General features: G+C 47.1%; 1 protein-coding gene across 1 annotated transcript in view; it reads left to right on the forward strand.

Annotated features, from left to right (window-relative positions):
- Positions 1-27,721, forward strand: part of LOC147672112 (E3 ubiquitin-protein ligase TRIM39-like) — a 158,210-nt gene that overhangs the window by 86,731 nt on the left and 43,758 nt on the right. The window contains exon 5 of the mRNA XM_086948025.1: positions 22,861-22,913. Coding sequence (XP_086804151.1) covers positions 22,861-22,913 — 53 coding nt within the window. The remainder of the gene's footprint in view (positions 1-22,860; positions 22,914-27,721) is intronic.

The raw sequence follows: 27,721 nt of genomic DNA on the forward strand, positions 1-27,721 counted from the left end.
TTTTTGTCAAGTACCCTCAACAGGCAAGTGCCCAAAATGTATTGTGGAGACTTCAAAATTACCTATCATAAAATGACCTTGCAGGAAGTTGGCACCTGTGTTTTTGAGCCCGGTTTCGTGGCCATCTAGGGAAACCTACCAAACCCACTTATTTCTGAAAATTAGACACCCTGGGAGTCCAGTGAGGTATGGTTTGCGTGGATCCACAATGTTTCCCTATCCAGAATTCCATGCAAACCTCAAAATTTGCTGAAACAAATCGCTTTTTCCATACATTTTTGTGGGAGATATCATGCTGGCACAAATGTCCTACCATCCAGCGTTCCCCTTGTTCTCCCGAGTAAAATGATACCTCACTTGTGTGGGTGGGCCAAAGGCCTGTGACTGGCCTGTGACTGCGAAGAGACAAAAATAGGAATAAAAGGTATAGCACATCGAATTCTTAGTGCTATATTTTTTTAGAAAAACGTTTTTAGCGGATTCTGCATTGGACAGCCACACAGGCGAGGTATCATTTTACTCAGGAGACCAAGAGTAGAACATTTGTGCCAGCACAGTGTTCCCACACAAACATGTGGAAAAATGATTTTTTTATAGCTAAATTTGAGGTTTGCAGGGGATTCTGGGTAAGAAATGTTTTGGGGATCCACGCAAGCCACACCTCACTGGACTCCCCAGGATGTCTAGTTTTCAGACATGTGTGGGTTTGGTAGGTTTACCTTGATGGCCGCGAGCCCAGAGCCAAAAAACAGGTACCCCCATGCAAAACCAGGTAGTTTTATGATAGGGAATTTTGAAGTCTCCACCGTATAATTTGGGCCATTTCCTGTTGCAGCGACTATGCCTACCCATACAAGTGAGGTATAATTTTTATTTGGAGACCTGGGGGAATGCTGGGTGGAAGGAAAATTGTGTCAGCTCAGTGATCCCACAACATTTCCACACAGAAAAGTAAATTAGATTTTTTTCAGCTAGTTTATTATTATGTTTTGGCTCTCATTGAGGGCCACATAAAAGACATACCACCAATACAAGTAATAATAAATCAAACACTATATTTCATCTATATACAATATTTCTAGTACATATGTCGATCAAGTCCAAAGAAAAAAATCATTCATTAAAGTAAGCACAAAGAGGAGCTGGCACAATAAATAAATAACATTAATAAATATCTAAAAAACTTTTGAAAAATTTAAAAATGAAGAAGCAGAACACTTCATTTGGAGGGCAATATAAAGATTGCATAAAAATATTTAGATTAGATATACCTAAGCGGAAACAGATAGGTTTTAGCCATTTAAGGCGCAAAGTACGAAGTGCTGGGCAGATCAACAGAACGTGCATACGGTCCTGTATACCAGTATTACAAAAATTGCACATATTGGATGAACCGTGCCATTTAGAGAGAAGTACATTTAATGGCAATAAATCGTACCGAAGAAGGAACCAGAATCTTCTGATGCCATGGGGTAAGTTCCATAAAACATAATTTACTGCTTTTTTGGCAACATATGAGTTAAGGAGAAGATCACAACCCCCTTTTCCTTGTAATATGTTTTTATCGGTTAGAAAGCATAGTTCCCATGATGCCTGTTTTAGCAGGATTTTTAGTTGTACTAGAGAGTACTGGAACAAAGTACCTTCCTCCAACCTCAGAATAGTCACCGCTTTTCTGAAGTTCTTTACAAGTAATGAAAACTCTTTAAAGTTGCCTAATAATTCACTCTTCAGCAGAGCCCTCATTGTCCCCGGTTCCGCTCTGGCTAGAGAGGCCACCCATCGTACCAGGGCACAGAGCCCCTGTACCCAGCTACCCCTTAGCCCAAACTCAAGTCTGCATGCTGCTAAAGAGCAGTTAGTATTTAGGGATGCGAGGGATCTCAGAAGTTTCCCTTCGATTTTATTGCAGAAATCCCATAGTTTTATATCTATGAGTTCAATGCCGTAAATGAGGGTAGCGGGAATCTTAGCCTTATATACTTCAAGCAGAGAGGCAAAGTGTCTTTTGCCAGTTGCTGAGTAGAGTGTTTTAAGGCCATTGCCATGTGCTATAGCCTTTCGTGCACAGTATTCGATGTGAGGCCTCTCGCTCATGTTAGCCGCGATGATTTTCCCCAAAAAGGTGTAAGTTTTAACGACCTCCAATTTTTGACCACCGATGTGCCAGCCGAAGTTTTCCGAGCGGCACTTCCTCCTCCCCCCTATACACATAATTTTGCTTTTGGTGATGTTAATTTTCATAGAGTGGGAGACTGCAAAAGCATTAAGGGCTTGCAACCTATTTGCCAAACCTTTCGGTGTCAAATCAAGGAGGAGGATGTCATCAGCGTACATCAAGCAAGAAACAGAAGCCCCCCCTATCACTGGAGCAATGCCCTCACAGGCCGCCACCACGGTAGGCAAATCCTGGGTGTATAGGGAGAACAAAAGGGGCGCTAGAAGACAGCCTTGCTTTAGACCATTAAGGGAAGAGATACGATCCGAAAGACCTCTTTCCCCCCCCTGCAGCACCCTACACCATGTTTCCGTATGTAATGAGCGGACAAGCTCCAGCAAGTACGGGGGTACTCCAAGAAAAGATAATTTTCTCCACAGCGTTCCACGATCTACTCTGTCGAACGCTGTGGAGAAATCAATGAAGGCTGCATAAATAAATCCCCGTCTTACTTTCGTATACTTGTCAGCTATTACGTGCAGGGCGGTTAAATTATCTAACGTGCCATGTTCCTTACGGAATCCCGTTTGTTCGCGTGGTAAGATATTGTTCTCGTCGACCCAGTCGGAAAGTAGCCTTAAGAGACATTTTGCAAAAATCTTGCCGACTGAGTCGAGGAGCGCAATCAGGCGGTAGTTACTGGGGACTTCCCTTGCACCCTTCTTGAAGATGGGTATCAGAATACTACCCCTCCAAGATGCTGGAACCCTTTTTGTCTCAAAACAGGATTTGAATAGAGGGTAAAGAATTTTACTCCAAAGTAAAGGCTCCAGCTTGAGAACAGTCATGGGGAGTTCGTCCGGTCCCATTGCACCGGACGAGCGCATATTTTTTATGGCCGATACTATTGTTTCCTCTGTGGGATAGATAATTTCACCATCAGAGGTTACATCAGGGAAGTTAGTGTCCTCTATAATACCATTCCCCCCGTAGAGCTCCCAAATATAGGAAGACCAGACATCTTCGGCAATAGGGATAGAGCAAGGGATTACTCTGTTGCCACATTCCTTCCCAATTATAGACCAGAATTCACGGATCTTGCCATGCACTACAGCTTCCCTTAGGTTAATCCATACTAGGTCTTCCTTCTCCTTTTTTATTGTCGCCTTCAATCTAACTCTCTTTCTTTTTAACCTAGATACTTCTTTTTCCCGTTCCCCGTTTCTGTTTAGAAACTGGGCGCGTACTAGTTTATTTATCTCTTTATTTAATGTTCTCAGAGCACTGGGCATATATACCCGCTTTAAAGGACACCTAGCTTTTTTAATATCTAGAATAATGTTCCGCATAAATTTTTCGAAACTGGATATTTCTAAACCATGCCAAGCATTCAGGTCTGCCATGGTTTTACACAAACTGGTATGCACCCTAGCAATTGCAGATGGATTCCAGTAGCATCTACCAGAGGAAGCATGAAAGTCCGTAACTTCACCATTAAGAGACCATGATGCCGTACTAGGTGGTTTTAAAGAAATAGCCAGGATAATTATATTATGATCACTCAGCATCGTAGGAACTAGTATAAGATCCAAGATGCGCGGGAATATATCATAATCAGATATCGCATAATCAATTATAGAGGGCTTGCCATGGGAATTATGCGTAAATTTTGCAGGTACATCGGAGGGGAATCTCCCATTTAGAATAAGCCCCTCGACTATCGATAATTCCTCGAGGAGAAGCTTCCCTCTTTTGCTAGTTGTGATTTTATCTGGGAAAACAGATTGTGGTATAAAAAACGCCTCTTCTTTTGCTCTATTTCTGAAAAGATTCATACTAGAGTTAGATATTTTGCAATTTAGGTCGCCTACTAATATGACTTGTGGGGCGGGAGTTCTATTTTTAATGAGGCCAATATATTGAAATACCTGCTTCAACACACGGTTAAAACACTCTCCGGGAGGAATATAAGCATTTATAATAACAACAGACGTCTTCATGGGAAGTGTGGGAAGATTTGCTATAGATATAGCCTGGAAGAGGTTACTAGGGTCGATGTACTGAGCAAATTTCCAATTCACTTTGTTGGATAACAGGCAAGCGATTCCTCCTTTAGCATGGCCTTTCTTGGAAGCAACAGCCGGGACTTCCAACACAAAATAGTCATTTCTGACATCAAGTTTACTAGTGCACCAGGTTTCTTGGATACAAATTACGTTTGCACCCAACGTAAATAAAAACTCCAGTTTCTCTGGGCTATTGTGTATCCCGGCTGCGTTCCATGAAATAATTTTCAATTGGTTATTAAAGATGCTGAAATAATTTAGGATTGTCTGTGGATTTAGCTGCTAGAGCACTATGCAACCAGTTCCATCGATTAGAATCCTCTAACAAAGAGGAATTCTTGGTCAGTGGGAGTGGTTTTATCTGGGAGACTAAGCGTTTCCCTTTTGCTACCCAGATCTTTAAGTCTTTAAAGGATGAACCGATCCCAGTTTGTTTATCATCTTTTTGGGTCATCCTATAAGACACATCTTTATAACCAAAATTCATTATAGGAAGGACATCAATGCCTGTACATTGGAAACACTCTGCCTGTTGCAAGACCAAATTTACAATTATTTTTGAATAAAATTTCACCCTAATACTCGACACAGTTTTCCCCCCCAACAGAGAGACTAGCTCAATATCACTTGATTGGATGAGCTGTAACTTATCTATTTCACCAAAACGTTTTAGTAACCATGATCTGTTTAAAAGTAAATCATTATCAAATAGCGGCAAAAAGTCCAACACATTAGTGTCCACATAAGATAAAGCTTCTTTTTGCTCATGGGGAGCAATTGGCGGCTCCTGTCCCCCCACTATAATAGTGAAAGGAGAAGCCAGTGGGTTAAGACCCCCGGATTTCAGTTGATTAACATTCCCTGGATTCAGTTCAAGGGGAGATTTTAAACCCACCCCAGCTTCTTGTATTGGGACCTCCCCAATCGTAGGTAGAGAGATTACAGGGGTCTCAGGAGTATGGGAACTAAGACTCATTTCCAAGGCCACCTCTGCATTTGATGTAATAATTTCAATGGCACTACTTTCCCCATCACTCAGATGTAAAGAGTCTTGAAAAATGATTCGCCTCTGTCTTTTCTTCCTATGCTTTCGCACCGGTTTCCTTTTATTTCCTTTGTATTTTTTATGTTTTCCATTTTTTTCCCTTACTTCTAGGTTAACCTCGGTAGTTGATTTTTTATTTTCCGCACAAAAGATAGGAAACAGATCTTGTGGTACCTGGCAGTCAAGTTTGGGCATACTTCCATCTTCCAACTCTAGATCCCCCTTCATAGTGCACTTAGTTGCAGTAGTTTCGGTGGTTACAGGCGGGCCTTTAACACTATTATCAGGATCTACCAAAGGTATTGGAGCTGGGACCTTCGAGTTTTCTGTACACACCTCAGTTTCCCCCTTTTTCAAGATAATGACTTGCGGGAGGAGTGGGGTGATCTTCTTCTCCGGTGCTTTTTGAACTAAATGTTCCAAAATTTGTGTAACGGAATCCAAGATGCAGTCCGAGCTACCAACAAATTTCCCCAGGAGAAACAGAATAGAGGCTAACAGGTGTTCCAAGGCAATAAGGGATTCCGATACTGGTTTATCTACTGCCCCAACTGTAGGGCAACTGCCAGAAAGATTAAGAATTGGACTCCTAGAAGTACTTAATAAGTCAGACATATCATGTTTGCCAACAGAGGGGGTACTACTGTAGAGATGGAGCCCAGATGGAGTCGCCCTTCCCGGGAGTTTATTAATTTTCGGAACATCCGGGCTGTCAGGTTTCACATAGCGGCCACAAAGTTCAAAGTCAATGGAAAGTGGTAATGAAACCTGCCCATCCATACTGTTCAAAGAGGGCTCCAAGAGAGGGACGGGGTCATTAACTAAATCGCCTTTAGGCAAAGTTGCAGGAGGATCAATAGCCCCGCCCTCCTCAAAGTGTACAATACTAGGAGAATCAGTGGGTATCGTCTGTACTGGTTCAGAAGTTATAGGCAGAGCGTTGCTATGTACAACATTAGTATAAGCCTCTTGGTTTGTTTGGGCAATGTTATCATTTCCACCGGTCATTAGGAGTTTGTCCCCCGGTTTTTCCCATAGTTCAAAGAGCTGACATTGACCCTTTAGCAGCGGGTTACTCACTGATTTATTTCTCAAGGGATTAGATTTTGTTTTGGCACAGGTTCTTCCACCCACCATTCTGCCAGAACGGAGCTTTTTAGTCATCTTTTTAGATCAAAGCTTCCCACACCTACGACGTATGTAGGAATGAATATTCCAAATATGAGAGTGAAAAATAACTTGGATACACACAGATATGAATTAAAAATTACAATAATACGGCCAGCGTTCTTGTACAAACGTAGGAATTCACTTCTTTTGGACCAACAACGAGATAGAATTGGAGTACAGAGGAAACTTTAAAATGACGGGGCCCAGCCCAGCCTACCTCGGCCACTGAGGGCCACAGAGGGCCCGCCCTTTGCCCGGGCTTAGCCCGGCGTCCCGCTCGCGTCCCGCGAGGCGGGGGTGTCTCCGTATTTCTGCGCCTCCTGGCGCGAAACTGACGCGGCCGGTGCCGCTGGGGTTGCTGGGAAACGTAGTTTCCTGCCTCAGCGCCGCGCTCCACCGCCAGTGAGTGTGTCTGAAAGCGGGAGGCGGGCGGGCAAAGTCGTAGACAAAACGGAGCCCAACAGCAGCGTTCACGGAGCAGAAAGCAGTCCAGGTAATTCTGCAACAACACCCCCTCGGCCGGGGTGTCTCCGTATTTCTGCGCCTCCTGGCGCGAAACTGACGCGGCCGGTGCCGCTGGGGTTGCTGGGAAACGTAGTTTCCTGCCTCAGCGCCGCGCTCCACCGCCAGTGAGTGTGTCTGAAAGCGGGAGGCGGGCGGGCAAAGTCGTAGACAAAACGGAGCCCAACAGCAGCGTTCACGGAGCAGAAAGCAGTCCAGGTAATTCTGCAAAAACACATTTTTCAGCTAAATTTGAGGTTTGCAGGGTATTTTGGGTAGGGAAAAGTTGGGGATCCACGCAAGCCATACCTCACTGGACTCCCCAGGGTGTCTACTTTTCAGAAATGTGTGGGTATGGTAAGTTTCACTATAAGGCTGCTGAGCCCAGGCCAAAAACCCATGTGCCCCCCCTTGCAAAACCAGGTATTTTTGTGATAAGTGATTTTGATGTCTCCACAAGACGTTTGGGGCCTCGCCTGTCGCGGGTACTTGACCCACAAGTGAGGTATCATTTTATCATTTTTATCGGAAGCAATTATGGAATGAGGGGTGGGTGCAATTTTGTGCATTCACGCAGACACCAGAACTTTCCATCACAGGAATGTGAGGAAAATGTGTTTTTTTTATTTACAAAGTTTGAGGTTTGCAAGGGATTCTTGGTAAGAGAACCTGAGAATTCCCCACAAGTCACCCCATCCTGGAGCCCTCTGGGTGTCTACCTTTTAGAAATATATAGGTTTGCTTGGTTTCCCTAGGTGCTGGCAGAGCTAGGGTTCAAAATATACAGCTAGGCATTTTGCCAAGAACCAAGAAAGGGTCAGTTCTCACTGTAAGAATGTGGTGCGTCCACGTTGCATTTTGGGTAGTTTCCTGTCGCTGGCAATAGGCCTACCCACACAAATGAAGTATAATTTTTATCGGAAGACTTTGGGGAATTCGGGGTGGGTGGAATTTTGTGGAAACTTGCAGATTCCAGAACTTTCCATCACAGAAATTGTGGAAAATGTTGATTTTTTTCCCTAAGTTTGAGGTTTGCAAGGAATTCTGGATAACAGAACCTAGTGTACCCCCAATCCTGGGTTTCCTTGGGTGTCTAGTTTCCAAAAATGTATAGGTTTGCTATGTTTCCCTAGGTGCCGGCAGAGCTGTGGTCCCAAAAATCTACAGCTAGGCACTTTGGAAAAAAGGGTACGTTTTCACTGTAAAAATGTGTTATGTCTATGTTGCGTTTTGAGCAGTTTCCTTTCGCAGGCACTAGACCTACCCACACAAGTGAGGTACCATTTTTATCGGGAGACTAGGGGAAACACAGAATTGTAGAGCAACTGTTATTACCTATTGACTTTCGATGCATTTCTGCCTTCCAAATGTACGACACTGTGTTAAAAAAAGAAATCATGTTGAAAAATGTCATCTAATTCACATGCTATTATGGGTACCCAGAATTTCGGAGATTTATTGTTTCTAAACTCTATCTTTTGTTCCCATTCCAGAAATACACAGGTGTCTTTCATACTGATTTTTCACTGTTTATATTTTCCCAAATGAATTGCTATATACCCGGTACAAAATAAACCATTGTAAGACGTTGCTCTGTTATAGGCTCTGGGTTCGTTGGGTTCTTGGTGAACCTACGAGTCCTATATATCTCCACAACCAGAAGAGCCAGCGGATGTAACAGTACATTGCTTTAAAAAAATCTGTGATAGGGAGTTGCGCGCATCGCGACCCAAGATGACCGCCTGATATCGGAGCGCCGCATTGCGTCGGAAATCGCGATCGAGTTTGAACGGTTCCAGCGCTCCTATGACCACCATGTCGACATATTCCTAAATCGGAACACCTCCGCTACAGGAATTTACCTGCATCATCCATTACCTGGTGGATTTGTCACAGAAATTATGCAGGTGACTTTCTTACTGTTTTCTGGCCGCCATTTTGTTTTTCTCTCTCCAGTATTTCCCCTCAACTGGCTCTTCATGGCACGCTGAAGTATTCTTTTTTCGAAATTTCTTTCACTTTTGTCACCTTTTTCTCCACTGGAGTTTCTGTCAGCAATGGACACTTTGATTCTTACTGGATCTGCTGTGCCTATGAGGTAATTTTTCTTCTTACTTTTACGACGCCTCTCTCACTTCCATTTTCCTGGATGTTTTGTGCTTTATTTAATGGGTAGAAGCATATATTTACTATATTCCACTAAGAAGCAGGCGTCCAACGTTACAACAGCTGGTTGTGTTACCTCCTCTGCTCCCACTTCTTCCTCAGTTTCCACGTTTTTGGACGGCGTTCCCTCCTCCTCCACAACTTTATTGACTATGGCAGCTAAATCTCAACCTTCCTCAGGCACTGCCAAGAGACTTAAACTGGACCAGCCTTCTCCGCCTAAAGCGGTTTCTCCAGTCTCTCTGGACACTGTTTTGGAGGAAATTCGCCCCCCTCAGTCCTTTCATTGAGGAAACAAACTCTCGCCTACTGACCATGGATAATAAATGGTCCTCAATGGAATCCCGCCTCATGGTAGTGGAACAGCACCTTGATGTGGTGCAAGAATCCTCCTCCAGAATGTCCTCTTTGGAGAAAGAGGTTTTTCAACTGAGAAGAGCAGCGGAGGACCTTGAAAATAGGAATCGTCGCAACAATCTCTGTATTTATGGTCTTCCTGAAGGCCTCGAAGGAGATGACTCTCTTGCGTATTTTACTTCCTTTTTCCACAGTTCTTGGGTCTCCCCTCTTCGTCCAAACTGAATATACAATGTGTTCATAGACTGGGTCCTCATTTATGTTCTGCTACTGCTCCTTCCAAACCCCGTGGAGTAATCATTTTGTTCTTACAATTCACGGATCTTCTACAAGTTCTAAATGGCACCAAGGTATTACTTTCTCAGGACGTCTCTTCAGTTACCGCCAAACGACGTAAGGAATTCCTGGCTCTTCGTCCAGCTCTTCGATCCCTTGGTGCACGCTACGGCCTATTTCACCCATGCCTCTTTGAAGGCACCTTTCTCAACATGACTTCTACTTTTGACGATTCGGTCGACCCTTGAAGATTCATCCAGTCCCACTCCACCTCCTCCATGGAGATTGCTGCACTTCTGCCAATAGCTTGACTTTACCGTTTCTTTTGTGATGTTACTTATTATATAATATTGTAGTGGTATACTCTTTATATTCTGGATTTTCATTGCTCTTCTTGTTCTCATTTGCATAATTAATTTTTCTTTTACAGGTTCGTCTAACCGTACTGTGTCCCCAATATTGTTTCGGTTCCTGTACATGTCTCGTTGATGTCCGGATGTGATGTGTTGCTCATTGTTGGGTGTGCTATTTTTGTTGTCCATGCCACCTCTCACCCTTCCGTGTGCTCCCCGTAAGGTACGTACCACAGTCGTCAATTTTTTACATGTACTGTCTTCTCTCATCTGTACTCTCTTCCCTCTTTTTTCTCCCTCCTTATTGTATCCCTTTTCCTCTTCCCTCTGGTGCTCTTGCTTCCTTGCTCTTATATGCCTTCTACTTCATCTGTTCTCTTCTCTTCCCTATTTTATGCATTCCCTTTTCCCCTTTTGGTATCTCGCTGGTTTCTCTATCTTCTTCTCCTTCTTTCTCTTTATCTCTTACTTCACTTTTTTATTACTGCATATTTTGTTCTTCGTGTATTTTTGATGGTTTTACATTCAGAGTTATTTCCTGGAATGTGAAAGGTTTTATTAACTTAATTAAAAGACAGAGGATATGATACCATCTTGCGTCTTATAACCCTGATTTGGTTCTTTTACAAGAGACCCACCTTACAGAAGCTGAGGTGTTAAAATTGAAAAAAGGTTGGGTGGGTTCAGTTTTATTTTTGCCTACTTCCAATAAGAATAACGGTGTTATAATTTTATGTCACAAGAAATTGACTTGTAAAGTTATATCGCAAGAAATTGACACAAAGGGAAGATTATCGTTAGCGAAGTTGTTAGTTAATAACATTTCTTTGACTGTTTTTAATGTTTATGGCCCTACTCATCCTGATTGTTCCTTTTGGCCTCTTATTACTCAGAAATGTATTCAGTTTAGGGATTATCTCTTTATATTAGGAGGTGATTGCAATCAAGTTGTTGACCCCTTTCTCGACTGTCAATCTCAGGTACGCTTCACTCCTCACAAAACTCATCAACATTTTCTTGACACTATTTCTCAAACACACCTCGTTGATTCTTGGAGACTCTCTCACCCCGATACTCGTGACTTTTCTCTCTTCTCTCCTCCACACAACTACCTCTCCCATTTAGACTATATTTTTCTTTCTCAATCTTTATCTCAAAATCTGTTATCCTCCTCTATTGAACCTATCGTCATCTCTGACCATGCTCCAATTGTGACCGATCTTGACTTGCTCCCTCCACATCCCAGGTCCTCCCATTGGCGTTTTAATAATTCTCTTCTTCTTGACCCTCTTGTCTCTTCCTCTTTCAGCACTTTTGCGAATTAATTTTTAGACCTAAATAGTGGTCCCACTTCCTCCCCCCATATATTATGGGACTCCTTTAAAGCTACTGCGAGAGGTTTCATTATAGACTTTGTCTAAAAAAAAGAAACGCTTCAATCAATCAATCAATCAATCACGGCATTTATAAAGCGCGCTACTCACCCGGGAGGGTCTCAAGGCGCTAGGGGAGAGGGGTGTGTTACTGCTCGAACAGCCAGGTCTTGAGTTGCTTCCTGAAGGAGAGATGGTCTTGGGTACGTCGAAGGTGAGTGGGGAGGGAGTTCCAGGTCTTGGCTGCCAGGTAGGAGAAGGATCTTCCTCCGGCGGTGGTTCTGCGGATGCGAGGTACGGTGGCGAGTGCGTGGCTGGTAGATCGTAGCTGGCGCGTGGGCGTGTAGAAGGTCTTTCGGTCGTTGAGGTACTTGGGTCCCAGGTCGTGTAGGGCCTTGTGTGCGTGGGTGAGGAGTCTGAACGTGATTCTCTTGCTGACGGGGAGCCAGTGTAGTTCTCTCAGGTGTCCGGTGATGTGGCTGTGTCGGGGGATGTCCAGGATGAGTCGTGCGGAGGTGTTCTGGATTCGTTGGAGTCTTCTCTGGAGTTTGGCTGTAGTTCCGGTGTAGAGGGCATTCCCGTAGTCCAGTCGGCTGGTGACGAGTGCCTGGGTGACGGTCTTCCTGGTTTCAGTGGGGATCCATCTGAAGATCTTACGGAGCATGCGCAGGGTGTTGAAGCACGAGGAAGAAACGGCGTTGACTTGTCTGGTCATTGACAGGGAGGAGTCCAGGATGAAGCCCAGGTTGCGTGCGTGGTCTGTAGGTTTGGGGGCGGTGCCCAGGGCCGGGGGCCACCAGGAGTTTTCCCAGGCGGAGGGTGATGATCCCAGGATGAGGACTTCCGTCTTGTCTGAGTTCAGTTTAAGACGGCTGTTTCTCATCCAGTCGGCGACGTCTTTCATCCCTTCGTGTAGGTTGGCTCTGGCGGTGGTGGGATCGTTGGTGAGGGAGAGGATCAGCTGGGTGTCGTCGGCGTAGGAGATGATGTTGAGGTTGTGTTGGCGTGCGATGGCTGCGAGGGGGCTCATGTAGACGTTGAAGAGGGTCGGGCTGAGAGAGGATCCTTGTGGTACGCCGCAGATGACTTCGGTGGCCTCGGATCTGAACGGATGGAGGCGGACTCTCTGGGTTCTTCCGGTGAGGAACGAGGTGATCCATTCCAGCGCTTTCTCTCGGATTCCGATGTTCCTGAGGCGCTTCACTAGGGTTCGGTGGCAGACTGTGTCGAACGCTGCAGAGAGGTCCAGAAGGATGAGGGCCGCTGTTTCCCCGTTGTCGATCAGGGTTCTGATGTCGTCAGTGGCTGCGATCAGGGCGGTCTCGGTGCTGTGGTTGGCCCGAAATCCGGACTGCGAGTGGTCGAGGGATCCGTTCGTCTCGAGGAAGGCGGCAAGCTGTATGTTGACTGTCTTCTCGATGACTTTGGCCGGGAAAGGAAGGAGCGAGATGGGACGGTAGTTCTTGAGGTCGGTGGGGTCCGCTGTTGGTTTCTTCAGGAGGGCGGTCAGCTCGGCGTGCTTCCAGCTCTCCGGGAAGGTGGCGGTGTGGAAGGAGGAGTTGATGGTTTCTCGGAGATGGGGTGCGATTGTGGCGGCGGCTTTGTTGAAGACGTGTGGGCAGGGGTCAGTTGGTGATCCGGAGTGGATGGAGTTCATCGTGCGAGTGGTGTCTTTGGTGCTGATCGGGGTCCGGTTGCAGAGGCTGGTGGTGGCGGGCGTTGGTTCGGTGGTAGAGTGCGTGGTCTGTGAGTCGAAGCTGTTGTGTATGTCGGCGATCTTGCGGTGGAAGAACGAGGCGAGGGAGTCGCAGAGGTCTTGCGTGGGAGTGATGTTGTTGGTTCCAGCGCTGGGGTTGGAAAACTCTTTGACGATGCTGAAGAGTTCTTTGCTGTCATGGGCGTTGTTGTCCAGTCGTTCTTTGAGTGCCGTCTTCTTGGTGGCGCGGATCAGTTGATGGTGTTTGCGGGTGGCGTGCTTGAGGGCAGTCCAGTTGTCTGTGGTGCGGTTGAGCCGCCAGGCTTTCTCGAGGGTGCGGCAGTTCTTCTTGGATTCCTTGAGTTCGTCGGTGAACCAGGGGGTTTTCTTGCTTCCGGGTCTGCTGGGAGGGTTCTTGAGTGGTGCGAGGTCATCGGCGCAGGCGGTCAGCCACTTGGTGAGGTTGCTGGCTGCTACGTTGGGGTCCGTTGTGCTGGTGGGAGTGTTTTGGCTGAAGAAGGTGGTGAGTTGCTCGGCGTTGATCTTGTTCCAGCTGCGGCGGGGGGCCCGTTGCGGATGGAGGTGGGTCGTAGTTCTACTGAAGCTGAAGTGGAAGCAGCTGTGGTCTGTCCAGTGGAGTCCGGTGGCGTGGCTGAAGGAGACGTGCTTGCTGGATATGAAGACAGGGTCAAGCGTGTGTCCGGCGTAGTGGGTGGGGGTGTCCACCAGTTGCTTGAGTCCGAGGTTGGCGAGGTTGTCCAGCAGGGCGGTGGTGCTTCTGTCGTTGTTGTTCTCCAGCTGGAAGTTGAGGTCCGCTAGGAGAATGTAGTCGGCGGAGGGAAGGGCGTGCGGGTTGATGAAGTCTGCAATGTCTTTGCTGAACTGCGTGCGTGGTCCCGGTGGTCTGTAGATGAGGGTGCCTCGGAGGGTGGTTTTGGGGTCGGTGTGTATCTGGAAGTGCAGGTGCTCAGCGGCGGAGAAGGTTTTGTCGGAGTTAGTCGAGATGCGGATGGTGTTCTTGTGTACGATGGCGATGCCTCCTCCGGTCTGGTTGACGCGGTCCTTCCGGGTGATCTTGTATCCGTCCGGGAGGGCTGTGGCGATGTCGGGCGCTGAGGAGGCGTTCATCCAGGTTTCGGTGAGGAAGGCGATGTCCGGTGTAGTTGCGTCGAGCAGGTCCCAGAGTTCCACGGCGTGCCTGTGGACGGATCGGGTATTCAGCAGAATGCACTTCAAGTGGTTGCTGTTAGTGTTGGAGTCGGCGGGGCGGTGCATGTCCGGTGGCAGGTGAAGCGGCAGGTTTTGCAGGCGAAGGGTCCGTTGGTGCGTCTCGGGGTGGCTCGGTAGCAGGCAGGGTTCCGGCCGGCATTGAGTGCGTTGAGAGTGGTGGCGTCATAGGTCTGTCGTGGAGTCTTGCATCGGGGGTGGGGACCAGGGGTTCTGGCGCTGGGCGTGGTCCAGGCGCGGACGGGTGCAAACAGGCTTACCTTTGGCGCACCTTCGGCGCTCATTCGGTGCTCCCGCTGCGCGCGGTCGTTCTGGGGGCATCATAAGAAGGGAGCCGGGAGGGAGGGTCCCCTGGGAGGCGGGAGCGTGGGAGCCTATCGGCTGGCGGGGGGTCGGGGCCGCAGGCAGGCAGCGGCGGGTAAAACGAGTGCGGGCTGGCGGGCGGCCCTGCGGCGGCTGGGGCGCTTGTGGAAGAAGCAATCGACGTAGGCGAGCAGGAAGGCACAGGAGAAGGCGTAGTCAGCAGGAAGGCACAGGCAGCAGGAGGCAGGTAGGGCACGGGAAGTAGGAGGCACGAGGAGCGTGGGAGCGACCAGGCCGATGAAGGCGCAGTGGTCGCTTCCTTCAACAACATAAAGCCACCCTGGCGCATAATAAGGCTGTAGAACATAAATTCTATACTTCGTCAACGGACTCGGTCTCACCTGCTCTGATACGTGCCAAATTAGCATTTAATAAAACTACGACTGACCATACGTCTTCCATACTTCTCCCTAGTAGTGCTCGCTACTATGGAGGTCGAAATAAAGTAGGTAAACGTTTAGCGAACTACCTCAAAACCCCTAAAGACCGTATTTTGATTGACTCTATTTATTCTTCAGATGGCTCTCTGTCATAAAGATCAGGACATTCTCAATGAATTTAAACTTTTTTACAAAGATCTTTACACCCCAGAATCTCCTCCTTCCAGTTACCTTATTCAATCTTATCTTAATAAACTCCCAACCCCGTCTAATTCTTACCTTAATCTCTCTGATCCTGAAACAGACCTGTACCGTAGTGAATTATCCTCTGCTTTAAACGCTTTAAAGAAAGGGAAAAATCCCGGCCCGGGTGGTTTTTCAGTTGAATTTTATTCGCAATTTTTTAACTTATTACGTCCTAAACTCTTAAATCTTTTCCATTCATTTTTCTATCCGGTAAGACAGAGGGTACTTTTCAGGAAGCCTCAATTTTACTCAAGCATAAAGAAGACAGAGATCCTATGTTTTGTAAAAACTACCGCCTGATTTCCCTTGTCAATGTAGATTATAAGCTATTTGCCAAAACTCTTGCTTCACGTTTAGACGCCCTCATGCCTCATTTGGTTGGTAGGGAGAAATGTGGCTTTGTCAAAGGTAGATTGACTTCAGATAACTCTCTTCTCTTTATTAACGTTTTAAACTAAATTCCTTCCCTTTCCACATCCTTAGCAGCCATTTCTGACAATGCTGAAAAAGCATTTAATAGAGTGGACTGGTCTTTTTTATTTGCATCTTTGAAGTGGCATGGTTTTGGTCCCAAATTGATCTCACTTATTTCTTTATCATACTCTGCCCCCAGAGCCTCGGTACTAGTCAATGGCTGTGTCTCATCCTATTTCCCTCTTCAGCGCGGAGTCCATCAAGGCTGCCCTCTTTCTCCTCTCCTCTTTATCTTAGCTTTTGTACCCTTCTTATCCTCAATCCGCAATAATGATTCTATATCTGTTTTTTCCCTCTGGTGACCAACATTTAAAACTTTCCACTAACGTGGATGACATCCTACTTTTTATTTCTTTTCCCGAAATCTCTATTCCCCCTTTATTACATAAATTCACTTCCTTCTCCCTTGTCTCTGGTTTTAAAATCAATTCAGACAAAACAGATTCTCCCTCACTATACATTTTGTTTTCCACATTCCTTTTCTTCCACTGGGTTTGCATTGAATGGTTCTAAAATCAAATATTTAGGTATGTGGGTTGCTAACTGCAGTGCCTCTTCTGTTAAATTAAATATGACTGCGGTCCTATCTCGCGTTGACAAACTACTTTCCTCTTTGAATCCTCTTTCTTTCGTGGTGAAGTCGGTTAGACTCAATTAAGATGATGATTACCCCTATTTTGATTTATGCTCTTCCCATGCTTCCCGTCCATATTCCGGCCTGTTATTTTGAACAAATTGATTCTTGCTGTAAGAAGTTGACCCGGAATGTGCTGTCCACTATTCTAGTGGGCACTTTGCACCCGTCCAAACAACCCTTATTGATGATAGGTTTAAGACAACCTTTATAGAAAGCTATCCTAGTGGTAGCAATGGAGAGCAGCCTTCAGGCTAAGACTTGAAGCAGTGTGAAGCAGCTTGGTTTACCAGATTATAATTTCCAGATTATAACCTCTTGAATGTCTAAATGAAAAGAGATCCACACAAGGTATACATAAAAAATATATGTATTTATTTCTAAACACTCTCTAGTAATCTCTTTGAGATTACAGAGCAAAGTATTCAATTTCAATGCAATACAACTTCAGTAAATAGCACAATATACACTGGGCCCCAGGGGGGAACCAAACCATATATTAAGAAAGTTGTATATGAACCGCGACTAGACTAGACACAAGGCCTTGAGCCTGTAGAATCGCTGAGACGACAAAGATCCACCCAAGGTAGTGACACAGGGGACCCACCGGGGACACGTGCAGTGTAAGAACACAGCTGCGAGACGCCGTTAGCTTCTATGAGGGAAGTCGTGGTTGGAAATTTAAAGATTAAGGACACTTAGGAGAGAACCTTGAGCAAACCCCTTTAGACTTAAGGGGTTCTAGGGCCAACACCCAAGGGAGTACCGGAGTACTCTAGTTACCTCACCCAGGAAAGCCGGATGCATAGGTGCCTTTTGGTGTCAGGAATCGTTGATGATTTCAATGGCGATCTGCTGCAAAGTTCTGCTGCCGTTAAAGTGGAAAGTGTGCGGTGTGATCCAAGCCTGGATCGAAGATGTGAGGAACCTGAAAGCAGAGGGGACAGTCTGGGTCACCAGCCAGTGACCGGGGGCACGATAGACGAATGCTCGCCTATGTCGGGTAATTCAGGTGTGAAGAGGTGAAGCTTGACTCTGCAGCCACGAGGACCAGTAGGTGTAGACGGCCAGCTGGATTCGAGCTGTCCAAGAAGGATGTTGAGTGCTGAGGTGTCGGTGCCTGGATTGGACCCAACAAGCCTTGGCAACAGCAACCCACGCAGGAAGAGAAAATATGCTTCGGTGCAGACCAGCGCGGTCCGGGGGACTCACCAAGTGGTGGAGAGTCAGGGCACGTCTAGAGCAACCAGGGAAGCCCAAGGAAAGTCAAAGTTGCCTTCTCAGTGACCCACCAGCCAACGGAACAAGGATTGCGAAGGTACCTCGAGCGAAACCGCAAAGGGCCAGCTCACTGAACACTTGTGGAGTGTGGGCCAGAAATCTTTGTTGGAAAAGGTGCTCGGGTCTGGGCTACAAGTAACCTAATGCACAGCCTCAAGGGATGTCGAGAAGCTGATGCACTTGCAAATGTGCACGGTGTCCAGGGGTTCTGGTTCCACGGTACTCACGAGGGCTGCTGGTCTCAGCTTTGATGGGGACTCAGGTCAGCCTCGGAGAAGTCTGAAAATCTACCTCCTGGGCTGCAATTACTTCGGAGTCCGTTGGGAGCTTCGGAGATGAAGACCGGTCAGATGTGTCTTTGATGCCTGCCAAGCAGGGGAGTAACTCCTTTACTCCAAGGGAGATTCTTCAGTCATCCAACGTCATGCAGATCGTTGAAGTTCCAGGATTCAGTATCAGAGTTTCGTCCAGGTGTGATCTAAAGTCCTGTAGTCAGGGGTTCCTTTCTTATACCCAAGGAAGGGGTTGTACATACTCTGGGGACCCACCTAAGGGAGGGTTTGGAAAGAGGGGTGGCTACACCCATTTCCTTTGTCCAGTTTTACACCAGAGATGGGGCTGGTAGCCACTGCAACCAGTTTGAACTGGGCTATGCACAGGGACACCAAATGTGCCCCAGTGCAGACTTTCAAGGCACTCTTGGAGTGCCCCACCCAGCCCCAATACACTAAAGCCTGTGTGGGAGGTGGTTACACCTCCCTGTGAGAGGAAACCTATTGTCCAGGCCTCCCCTGCCGGGGTTTCGTCCAGCAGCAGGAGGCCAGACTTGTGTCTGTAGCATCCATTTTGTGATGCCAGGGCTCTTTTAAACTGGTTCCGGGTATACCGGTGTGTACATGTCTCTCTCTAGAAGGGTTGAATTCTACCCCCGCCGCCAGAACTCCCTGGGGGGTATTATTCCAAAGCGTTTGACCCCAAACACATGTTTCCTTGGGCCATTTCAAAGTTTAAAGTCGAAAAACAGTGAGACACCAGCAAAAAGTAGGGGTAACTATAAGAACCATGTCATACTCTCCTACACTTGCCTCTATAAATTTCTTTGGAAGAACAAAAAAGCCAGGATTTCCTTATCTTTTCTTCGTAAGACAAAATCTAACAGGTGTGTCAACTTTCCTGATTTTCGCCTATATCATAAATCATTCTGCCTTCTGCAGGCCTCGAAATGGCTTCTTTCCGAACCTTCCCCTTTCACTCCCCTCTGGCTTTCCATTGAACAAGTCGGATTGTTACCCTTCTTTTTAAAAGAAGTTCTGGCCTTTCTGCCAAAACCCCTCATACCTTCCTTCCCCTGTTTAAACACACTTGTTTCTTATTGAAGCCTTTGACGCAACCAAAATCTATTTCTAGAGAATTATTTTTAGAGTTTCCAATTTGGCATAATTCCCTTATTACTATCAATACCAGAACTAACTTTTGGAAATCCTGGAGATTAAAGGGTATCATTTGGGTTAAGAACCTTTTTGATGGCTTGTCTCCATGTTCCTCCCCCAATTTCAAACCTCATTTCATTGTCCCCGATCCTTCCTACAGAAATTCACTATTCTAATGGCGGTCATTCTTGATACTTACTACTCTCCTCCCTCTTCCAATCTTCCCTCTGTTCAAAATTCCATTGTCAAGATTCTTCTCTCTCTACCCAAAGCTTCCCTCATCTATAAATACTTCTCAGCTCCTAATCCAGAGTATACTAAAACTATATTCGAACTTTCATGGGAATCTGACCTGAGATGTGAATTGACCAACATCTTCTGGGACAAACTTTGGTCCCGTTCTCTGAAAATCTCTTGTTCTGCTTCTCTCACCCAATCTGTTTTTCCTCTACCATAGACTTTATCGTACCCCTACCTCTATAACTAGATTTTCTCATTCTATTGATACCAAATTTTAGACCCGTGGCTCTTCTAATGCTGTTCTTCTACACCTTCTCTTCCTTTGCCCTTCGGTTTCTATCTTTTGGGGGAAAATCTGGTCCTATATCTCTCGCCTGTTTAATATTTCCATTCCTTATTCCATTCCTCTTCTTTTCTCTGGGAGTTTGTCCAATTCCTTTGATCTTTCCTCCCACAAACATGGTCTCTTTGACCTTATGCTTGCTTTAGCCTTTCAACACATCACTCTCAATTGGAAATCGCTTACAAAACTCTCTATCCAACGCTGGTGGAAAAGTCTTTGCCATTTTCATCGACTTGATATTGCTTTTGCCTCCTCCTGCAGGCCAATGGTTAATAGAGATCTCTTTTGGTTGCCTCTTACTACTTATTTAGACAAACTAGCGTCCCCAGATAACTCTTGTTTAAATTCTGAAAATGTTAAACCTCCTTGAATGTTTATCTTGTCTGTTCCTTGCTTTTCCCCTTTGATAGCTTATTGTATTTATTAATTATATTAGGATTATATTCACATTCATTTGTAAATATGCTTTATCCCATCAATTTGTAAGAGTTCCCCTCTTTTTTCTCCCCTCCCTTCCCTCCCCTTATTCCTTATAAAATTTAAACAGCTTTCACTATTGTTTCTGTACCAGCCATTTTTTGTCATGTTTCTATTCTAATATGCTTTATTCTGTATTGCTGCTCTTCTGTATTTCTTGTTATTATTCAAATAAAGCTTTTAAACACAAAACAATTCTGTCATACTTCGAAGAAGTTACAGGTGAAAACGTTGGCACAAATGGCTGAATTTTTCAACTCATTTTCAATTTTTCCTATTTTCAACTGTTAGTTTCTATAAAAAAAAAAAAACCTTGATGGATCTACACAAATGACCACACGCTGAATTCAGAAGGTTGTCTACCTTTTAAATGTATAGCTTTCCAGGATCCACAAGGAGGTTCAAAGCACAAAAAATAGCAAAAATAGGCTATGTCCCAGTAAAATGCCAAAACTGTGTAAAATGTTTTGATTTTCTAACCGAAGTCAGTCTGTATGTGAAAGCTGGGAAGATGGTGATTTCAGCAGCACAAACCCTTTGTTGATACCATTTGCAGGGAAAACCCCAGACGCTTTTATTTGCAGCACTTTTTTCCAATTTTTCCCCTGAAAAACTAAATTAAGCTGTATTTTGGCTAATTTCTGGGTCTCCTCATGGGGAATCAACTAACCCTGAGTACCGTTATCCCCTTCGGTGCACATGGCGGACCCCGGCTATCATGCGTCATGGTGGACGTGTGCGGAGGACGGCCGGGGGCGGTCCTAATCCCGCCCACTATTTAAATCGTCCGCACAGCGCGAAAATGTGCACAGCGCCAAAGGGGTTAAAATCCCTGTGATGTTGGAAGAAAAAGACACAAATTTAGCAGGGATAACTCATGTGGTCGAAAAGTTACAGGGGCATATGAGCAAACTACCCCAGATTGCCAAAAAAAGGATTAGGACAGGGGGCAAAAGGCCCAGCAGTGGAGGGGTTAATAAAAGCACGTTGTCATTCTGGAGGTCTAAGGAGTTCCCCACCGCTCCTGATAGTTGTTGTTCAGGATTGTAAGTGGGCCGGGTCGTGCTGGTGCTCAGTACCGGCAGTTCGTAAAAGCAGGTCCGGAGATGGGTCCCTATCAGGGTCTCCATTTTTGCCCTCACCCTCGGGGTGAAAAAGAAAACTTTAGCTACAGCAGTGCTACCCTTCTCTGCCTTCGAGGTAACTTCAAAGAGCCTCATTCTAGTTCCTTCACAGCCTCATCATTTCAGAAGAGAAGCATTTCAATATTATATACAATGAAGCTATAGCTGTTGCTTATTTATCTGATGCAACTAAGAACCATTGACAATTCCAATAGCCATGGCTTGTTGTGGGTGCCATGTTACTTGTATTATATATCTGGATGCAATGAGATAAACAGAAAAATACAAGTCCCGCGGCACACTATGCTAAGTACAGCTTTTGTAGCTTCTGTGTTTTTACGCCACGCCCTAAATTACATCGGCCACGCCCATTTGAGAGCCTCTCCCCGTGTTTTCATCCCACTTAAAGCCCTGGTTGTTCTACACCTCATCGCATGTGCCTGACTCGGTGCATGAAACCGAAGTAACCCCTGACGGCATCTGCTTTCAAGCTCCATGAAAAGCATGTTGGCTCACAGCCAACCGTCCATCCATGGTGGCCTTGCAGGGGCCGCCACTCTGTGTTTGACCACACTACACAACGAGCTTCTTCCAGTATTTATTCAAAGAGCATGTGTAAAGGAAGGCAGGTCTTACACCTCCTCCGCCAGTAGCCTTCTGCGCTTACACCTTAGAGCCCAAAGCGTCAACCCAAGCCCATGACACTCGTGTGAATGGAGCTGCAGCTTGTTGATTGGCAGGTACATTGTCCAATCAAGGAATTATAGGCTTCAGTCATCTTAAGGTGATTTATGGTTATACTGTTCATAGCGAATCCATTCTAGAATAAAGAGCAAAGTCTGTCTTGCGTCTTCAAGAATGTGTCTTCCAGATCTGAGCCCCTACAGTTCCGGGCTCCTTCACCCAGCCTGGCAGTGTCTCTTGTGACTCATGTTTCTCTTGTGGTACCATTCGATTCTGTGACTAGCACCCACACACTTATGGTGAACTAGCCTCCTCATCTGCACCCCATTTAACCAAACCCTTCCTTTCCTGGTCTCTTTTCTATCCAGTTTCATTGCTCACCCCTTTGACGCTCTCTTTTGAATTATGATGTTGGACCACTTGGTAAATACTTTAATAATCTCCCACGTTCTCTCCCTGTCCGTCTCCCCCCCCCCCCGGCCCCCCCCCCTTCCAAAAATATCATAGTTGGCTAAACGACTCAATTTCATGCTGTCATTTCTGAACCAAGCATACACTGTTACAACTTCAAGCTCCAGCTGGTAGTTAAAAGCCAGGACTTGCCAGCGAATGCGTAGATTTTAATCTTTCTTAAAGGCCTTGGTCTTTGAAATGCTGGCAGCGCCGGGACACCCCCGACGGGGGTAGCTGTGCGCTCTACAAGATTCATAAATAAATAAATTAAGTTGTAATTGTGTGTTGTCCCCTCAGCTCCTCTCGGAATGGCTTATAATAACGGGGATTCTGTTTGTTTTAGATGTGGACATTTGACGAGTCGAGTAACACAGAGGTTCGCCCGGAAGTACAAAGGTAAAGTGACGTTTTTGTGATATGTGACCATTTTCTGCCAATTGATTCCCATATAATGTAGTTGAGCAGTTTGCGTTGTAAGCAGGTTGGTATTCAGGAACTCTGCACTCACATCTGTTTCATGTGGCTGCGTCTGTGCTCTAACGCCTACTTCCTGTTGTAGAGGCTAAATGACCGCGGCGAGTACCTTGCACTCAGAGATGAGTACCTTGCATTCTGTACTAAATGTAGTAAGATGGGATCAGCTGTTAGCAGCACCTCCACACCCTGGTTATCACGGAGCACTTACTGGGGGCATCTGCTCCGTCATCTAAACTCTTGTTGTTGAACTCTGGTTCTGTGTCGATCCTGCAGTAAGTCAAGTCAAGTAAACTTAAAATTTGTATAGCGCACTACTCACCCAGAGGGTCTCAAGACGCTTGAGGGAGGGGGGTACGTTATTTATCAAATATCCAAGTTTTGAGTTGTTTTCTGAAGGATAGGTGGTTCTGTGTAAGGCGGAGGTGGGTGGGGAGAAAATTCCACGTATTGGCCGCTAAGTAGGAGAAAGATCTTCCTCCCATGATGGATCTTTAGATGCGTGGAATCGCGTCGAGGGCTTGATTGCACGATCATAGTTGGCGGGTGGGGGTGTAGAAGGTCAGGCGCGTGTTGAGGTATTTGGGTCCTAGGTCGTAGAGGGCTTTGTGTGCGTGGGTGAGGAGACGGAACATTATTCTCTTGTTGACGGGGAGCCAGTGGACGTCTCTTAGGTGACCGGATATGTGATTGTGGCGGGGGATGTCAAGGATGAGTCTGGCGGAGGCGTTCTGAATGCGTTGGAGTTTTTTCTATAATTTGGCTGTAGTTCCGGCGTAGAGGGTGTTTCCGTAGTCCAGTCGGCTTGTGACGAGTGCATGGGTGACCGTCTTTCTTGTTTCCGTTGGGATCCAACGGAAGATCTTTTTGAGCATACGTAGAATGTTAAAGCATGATGATGAGACGGCGTTGACTTGTCTGGTCATCGAGAGGGAGGAGTGCAGGATGAAGCCCAGGTTGTGTGCCTGGTCTGTTGGTTTGGGTGCGCTGGGGGAGTGTGTGACATTGATCCACATTCAGTCCATCACTTGTTGTTTTTGCAATTGCCGCCCTAAGTGCGCTGGGGATGCCCAGACGTGGGTCCCAGGCACTCCACACCACTTGGAGTCAAGCTAGCCGGGCTGATGAGAGGTGTTATCTCGAAACCGGTCCGGTCCTCGGATGCTTGATTCCGTTCTGGGAAGGACATGGCTTTTGTAGTTCGGACTGGACTGTTCCCATGGGGCAACAGGGTCAGAGCTGATTTGCATATCGCCATTGTCTAACCCAGGGTGGTGTGGAGTGCAAAAAAACGATGGATTTGGGCCCAGATCTTTTGACTGGGGGAGTGTGTGACATTGATCCACATTCAGTCCATCACTTGTTGTTTTTGCAATTGCCGCCCTAAGTGCGCTGGGGATGCCCAGACGTGGGTCCCAGGCACTCCACACCACTTGGAGTCAAGCTAGCCGGGCTGATGAAAGGTGTTACCTCGAAACCGGTCCGGTCCTCGGATGCTTGATTCCGTTCTGGGAAGGACATGGCTTTTGTAGTTCGGACTGGACTGTTCCCATGGGGCAACAGGGTCAGAGCTGATTTGCATATCGCCATTGTCTAACCCAGGGTGGTGTGGAGTGCAAAAAAACGATGGATTTGGGCCCAGATCTTTTGACTGGGGGAGTGTGTGACATTGATCCACATTCAGTCCATCACTTGTTGTTTTTGCAATTGCCGCCCTAAGTGCGCTGGGGATGCCCAGACGTGGGTCCCAGGCACTCCACACCACTTGGAGTCAAGCCAGCCGGGCTGATGAGAGGTGTTACCTCGAAACCGGTCCGGTCCTCGGATGCTTGATTCCGTTCTGGGAAGGACATGGCTTTTGTAGTTCGGACTGGACTGTTCCCATGGGGCAACAGGGTCAGAGCTGATTTACATATCGCCATTGTCTAACCCAGGGTGGTGTGGAGTGCAAAAAAACGATGGATTTGGGCCCAGATCTTTTGACTGGGGGAGTGTGTGACATTGATCCACATTCAGTCCATCACTTGTTGTTTTTGCAATTGCCGCCCTAAGTGCGCTGGGGATGCCCAGACGTGGGTCCCAGGCACTCCACACCACTTGGAGTCAAGCTAGCCGGGCTGATGAGAGGTGTTACCTCGAAACCGGTCCGGTCCTCGGATGCTTGATTCCGTTCTGGGAAGGACATGGCTTTTGTAGTTCGGACTGGACTGTTCCCATGGGGCAACAGGGTCAGAGCTGATTTGCATATCGCCATTGTCTAACCCAGGGTGGTGTGGAGTGCAAAATAACGATGGATTTGGGCCCAGATCTTTTGACTGGGGGAGTGTGTGACATTGATCCACATTCAGTCCATCACTTGTTGTTTTTGCAATTGCCGCCCTAAGTGCGCTGGGGATGCCCAGACGTGGGTCCCAGGCACTCCACACCACTTGGAGTCAAGCTAGCCGGGCTGATGAGAGGTGTTACCTCGAAACCGGTCCGGTCCTCGGATGCTTGATTCCGTTCTGGGAAGGACATGGCTTTTGTAGTTCGGACTGGACTGTTCCCATGGGGCAACAGGGTCAGAGCTGATTTGCATATCGCCATTGTCTAACCCAGGGTGGTGTGGAGTGCAAAAAAACGATGGATTTGGGCCCAGATCTTTTGACTGGGGGAGTGTGTGACATTGATCCACATTCAGTCCATCACTTGTTGTTTTTGCAATTGCCGCCCTAAGTGCGCTGGGGATGCCCAGACGTGGGTCCCAGGCACTCCACACCACTTGGAGTCAAGCTAGCCGGGCTGATGAGAGGTGTTACCTCGAAACCGGTCCGGTCCTCGGATACTTGATTCCGTTCTGGGAAGGACATGGCTTTTGTAGTTCGGACTGGACTGTTCCCATGGGGCAACAGGGTCAGAGCTGATTTGCATATCGCCATTGTCTAACCCAGGGTGGTGTGGAGTGCAAAAAAACGATGGATTTGGGCCCAGATCTTTTGACTGGGGGAGTGTGTGACATTGATCCACATTCAGTCCATCACTTGTTGTTTTTGCAATTGCCGCCCTAAGTGCGCTGGGGATGCCCAGACGTGGGTCCCAGGCACTCCACACCACTTGGAGTCAAGCTAGCCGGGCTGATGAGAGGTGTTACCTCGAAACCGGTCCGGTCCTCGGATGCTTGATTCCGTTCTGGGAAGGACATGGCTTTTGTAGTTCGGACTGGACTGTTCCCATGGGGCAACAGGGTCAGAGCTGATTTGCATATCGCCATTGTCTAACCCAGGGTGGTGTGGAGTGCAAAAAAACGATGGATTTGGGCCCAGATCTTTTGACTGGGGGAGTGTGTGACATTGATCCACATTCAGTCCATCACTTGTTGTTTTTGCAATTGCCGCCCTAAGTGCGCTGGGGATGCCCAGACGTGGGTCCCAGGCACTCCACACCACTTGGAGTCAAGCTAGCCGGGGTGATGAGAGGTGTTACCTCGAAACCGGTCCGGTCCTCGGATGCTTGATTCCGTTCTGGGAAGGACATGGCTTTTGTAGTTCGGACTGGACTGTTCCCATGGGGCAACAGGGTCAGAGCTGATTTGCATATCGCCATTGTCTAACCCAGGGTGGTGTGGAGTGCAAAAAAACGATGGATTTGGGCCCAGATCTTTTGACTGGGGGAGTGTGTGACATTGATCCACATTCAGTCCATCACTTGTTGTTTTTGGTTTGGGTGCGCTGCCCAGGGCCGGTGGCCACCATGAGTCGTCCCAGGAAGAGGGGGATGATCCTAGGATGAGGATTTCCGTCTTGTCTGAATTTAGTTTTAAACGGCTGTTCTTCATCCACTCGGCTACGTCTTTCATCCCTTCGTGTAGGTTGGTTTTGGTGGTGTTTTGGTCTTTGGTGAGGGAGAGGATCAGCTGTGTCGTCAGCGTAGGAGATGATGTTGAGGTTGTGTTGGCGCGCGATGGATGCGAGGGGGCTCATGTAGCCGCTGAAGAGGGTGGGGCTGAGCGATGATCCTTGTGGTACGCCGCAGATGACTTCAGTGGCCTCTGATCTGAAAGGGGGGAGGCGGACTCTCTGGGTTCTTCCGGTGAGGAACGAGATGATCCAGTCCAATGCTTTTCCTTGTATCCCAACGTTGCTGAGGCATTTTATGAAGGTGCTGTGACAGACCGTGTCGAACGCTGTGGAGAGGTCCAGTAGGATGAGGGCAACTGTTTCCCCGTTGTCGAGTAGTGTTCGAATGTCGTCTGTGGCTGCGATGAGGGCGGTCTCGGTGCTGTGTTTGGCTCGGAAGCCGGACTGTGATGGGTCGAGGGAGTTGTTAGACTCGAGGAAGGCGGCGAGCTGATTGTTGACGGTCTTCTCTATGACCTTGGCAGGGAAAGGGAGGAGCGAGATGGGGCGGTAGTTCTTAAGTTCAGTCGGGTCTGCTGTGGGTTTCTTCAGTAGAGCACTGAGTTCGGCATGTTTCCAGCTTTCTGGGAAGATAGCGGTGTTGAGGGAGCAGTTGATGATATCCTGGAGATGGGGTGCGATGATGGAGTCAGCCTTGTTGAAGATGTGGTGGGGGCATGGGTCGGTTGGTGATCCAGAGTGAATGGAGTTCATCAAGCGGATGGTGTCTTCGGTGCTGATTGGGTCCAAGGCGTCAAGGGTGGTGGTGAGGGGCTTCAGTTCGGTGGTGGTGAGGGGGGTGGACTAGTCGCCAAAGCTATTATGTATGTCAGCGATTTTGCTGTGGAAGAATGA

Source organism: Lissotriton vulgaris, unplaced genomic scaffold (genome assembly GCF_964263255.1).
Source record: "Lissotriton vulgaris unplaced genomic scaffold, aLisVul1.2 SCAFFOLD_996, whole genome shotgun sequence".
NCBI lineage: Eukaryota > Metazoa > Chordata > Amphibia > Caudata > Salamandridae > Lissotriton > Lissotriton vulgaris.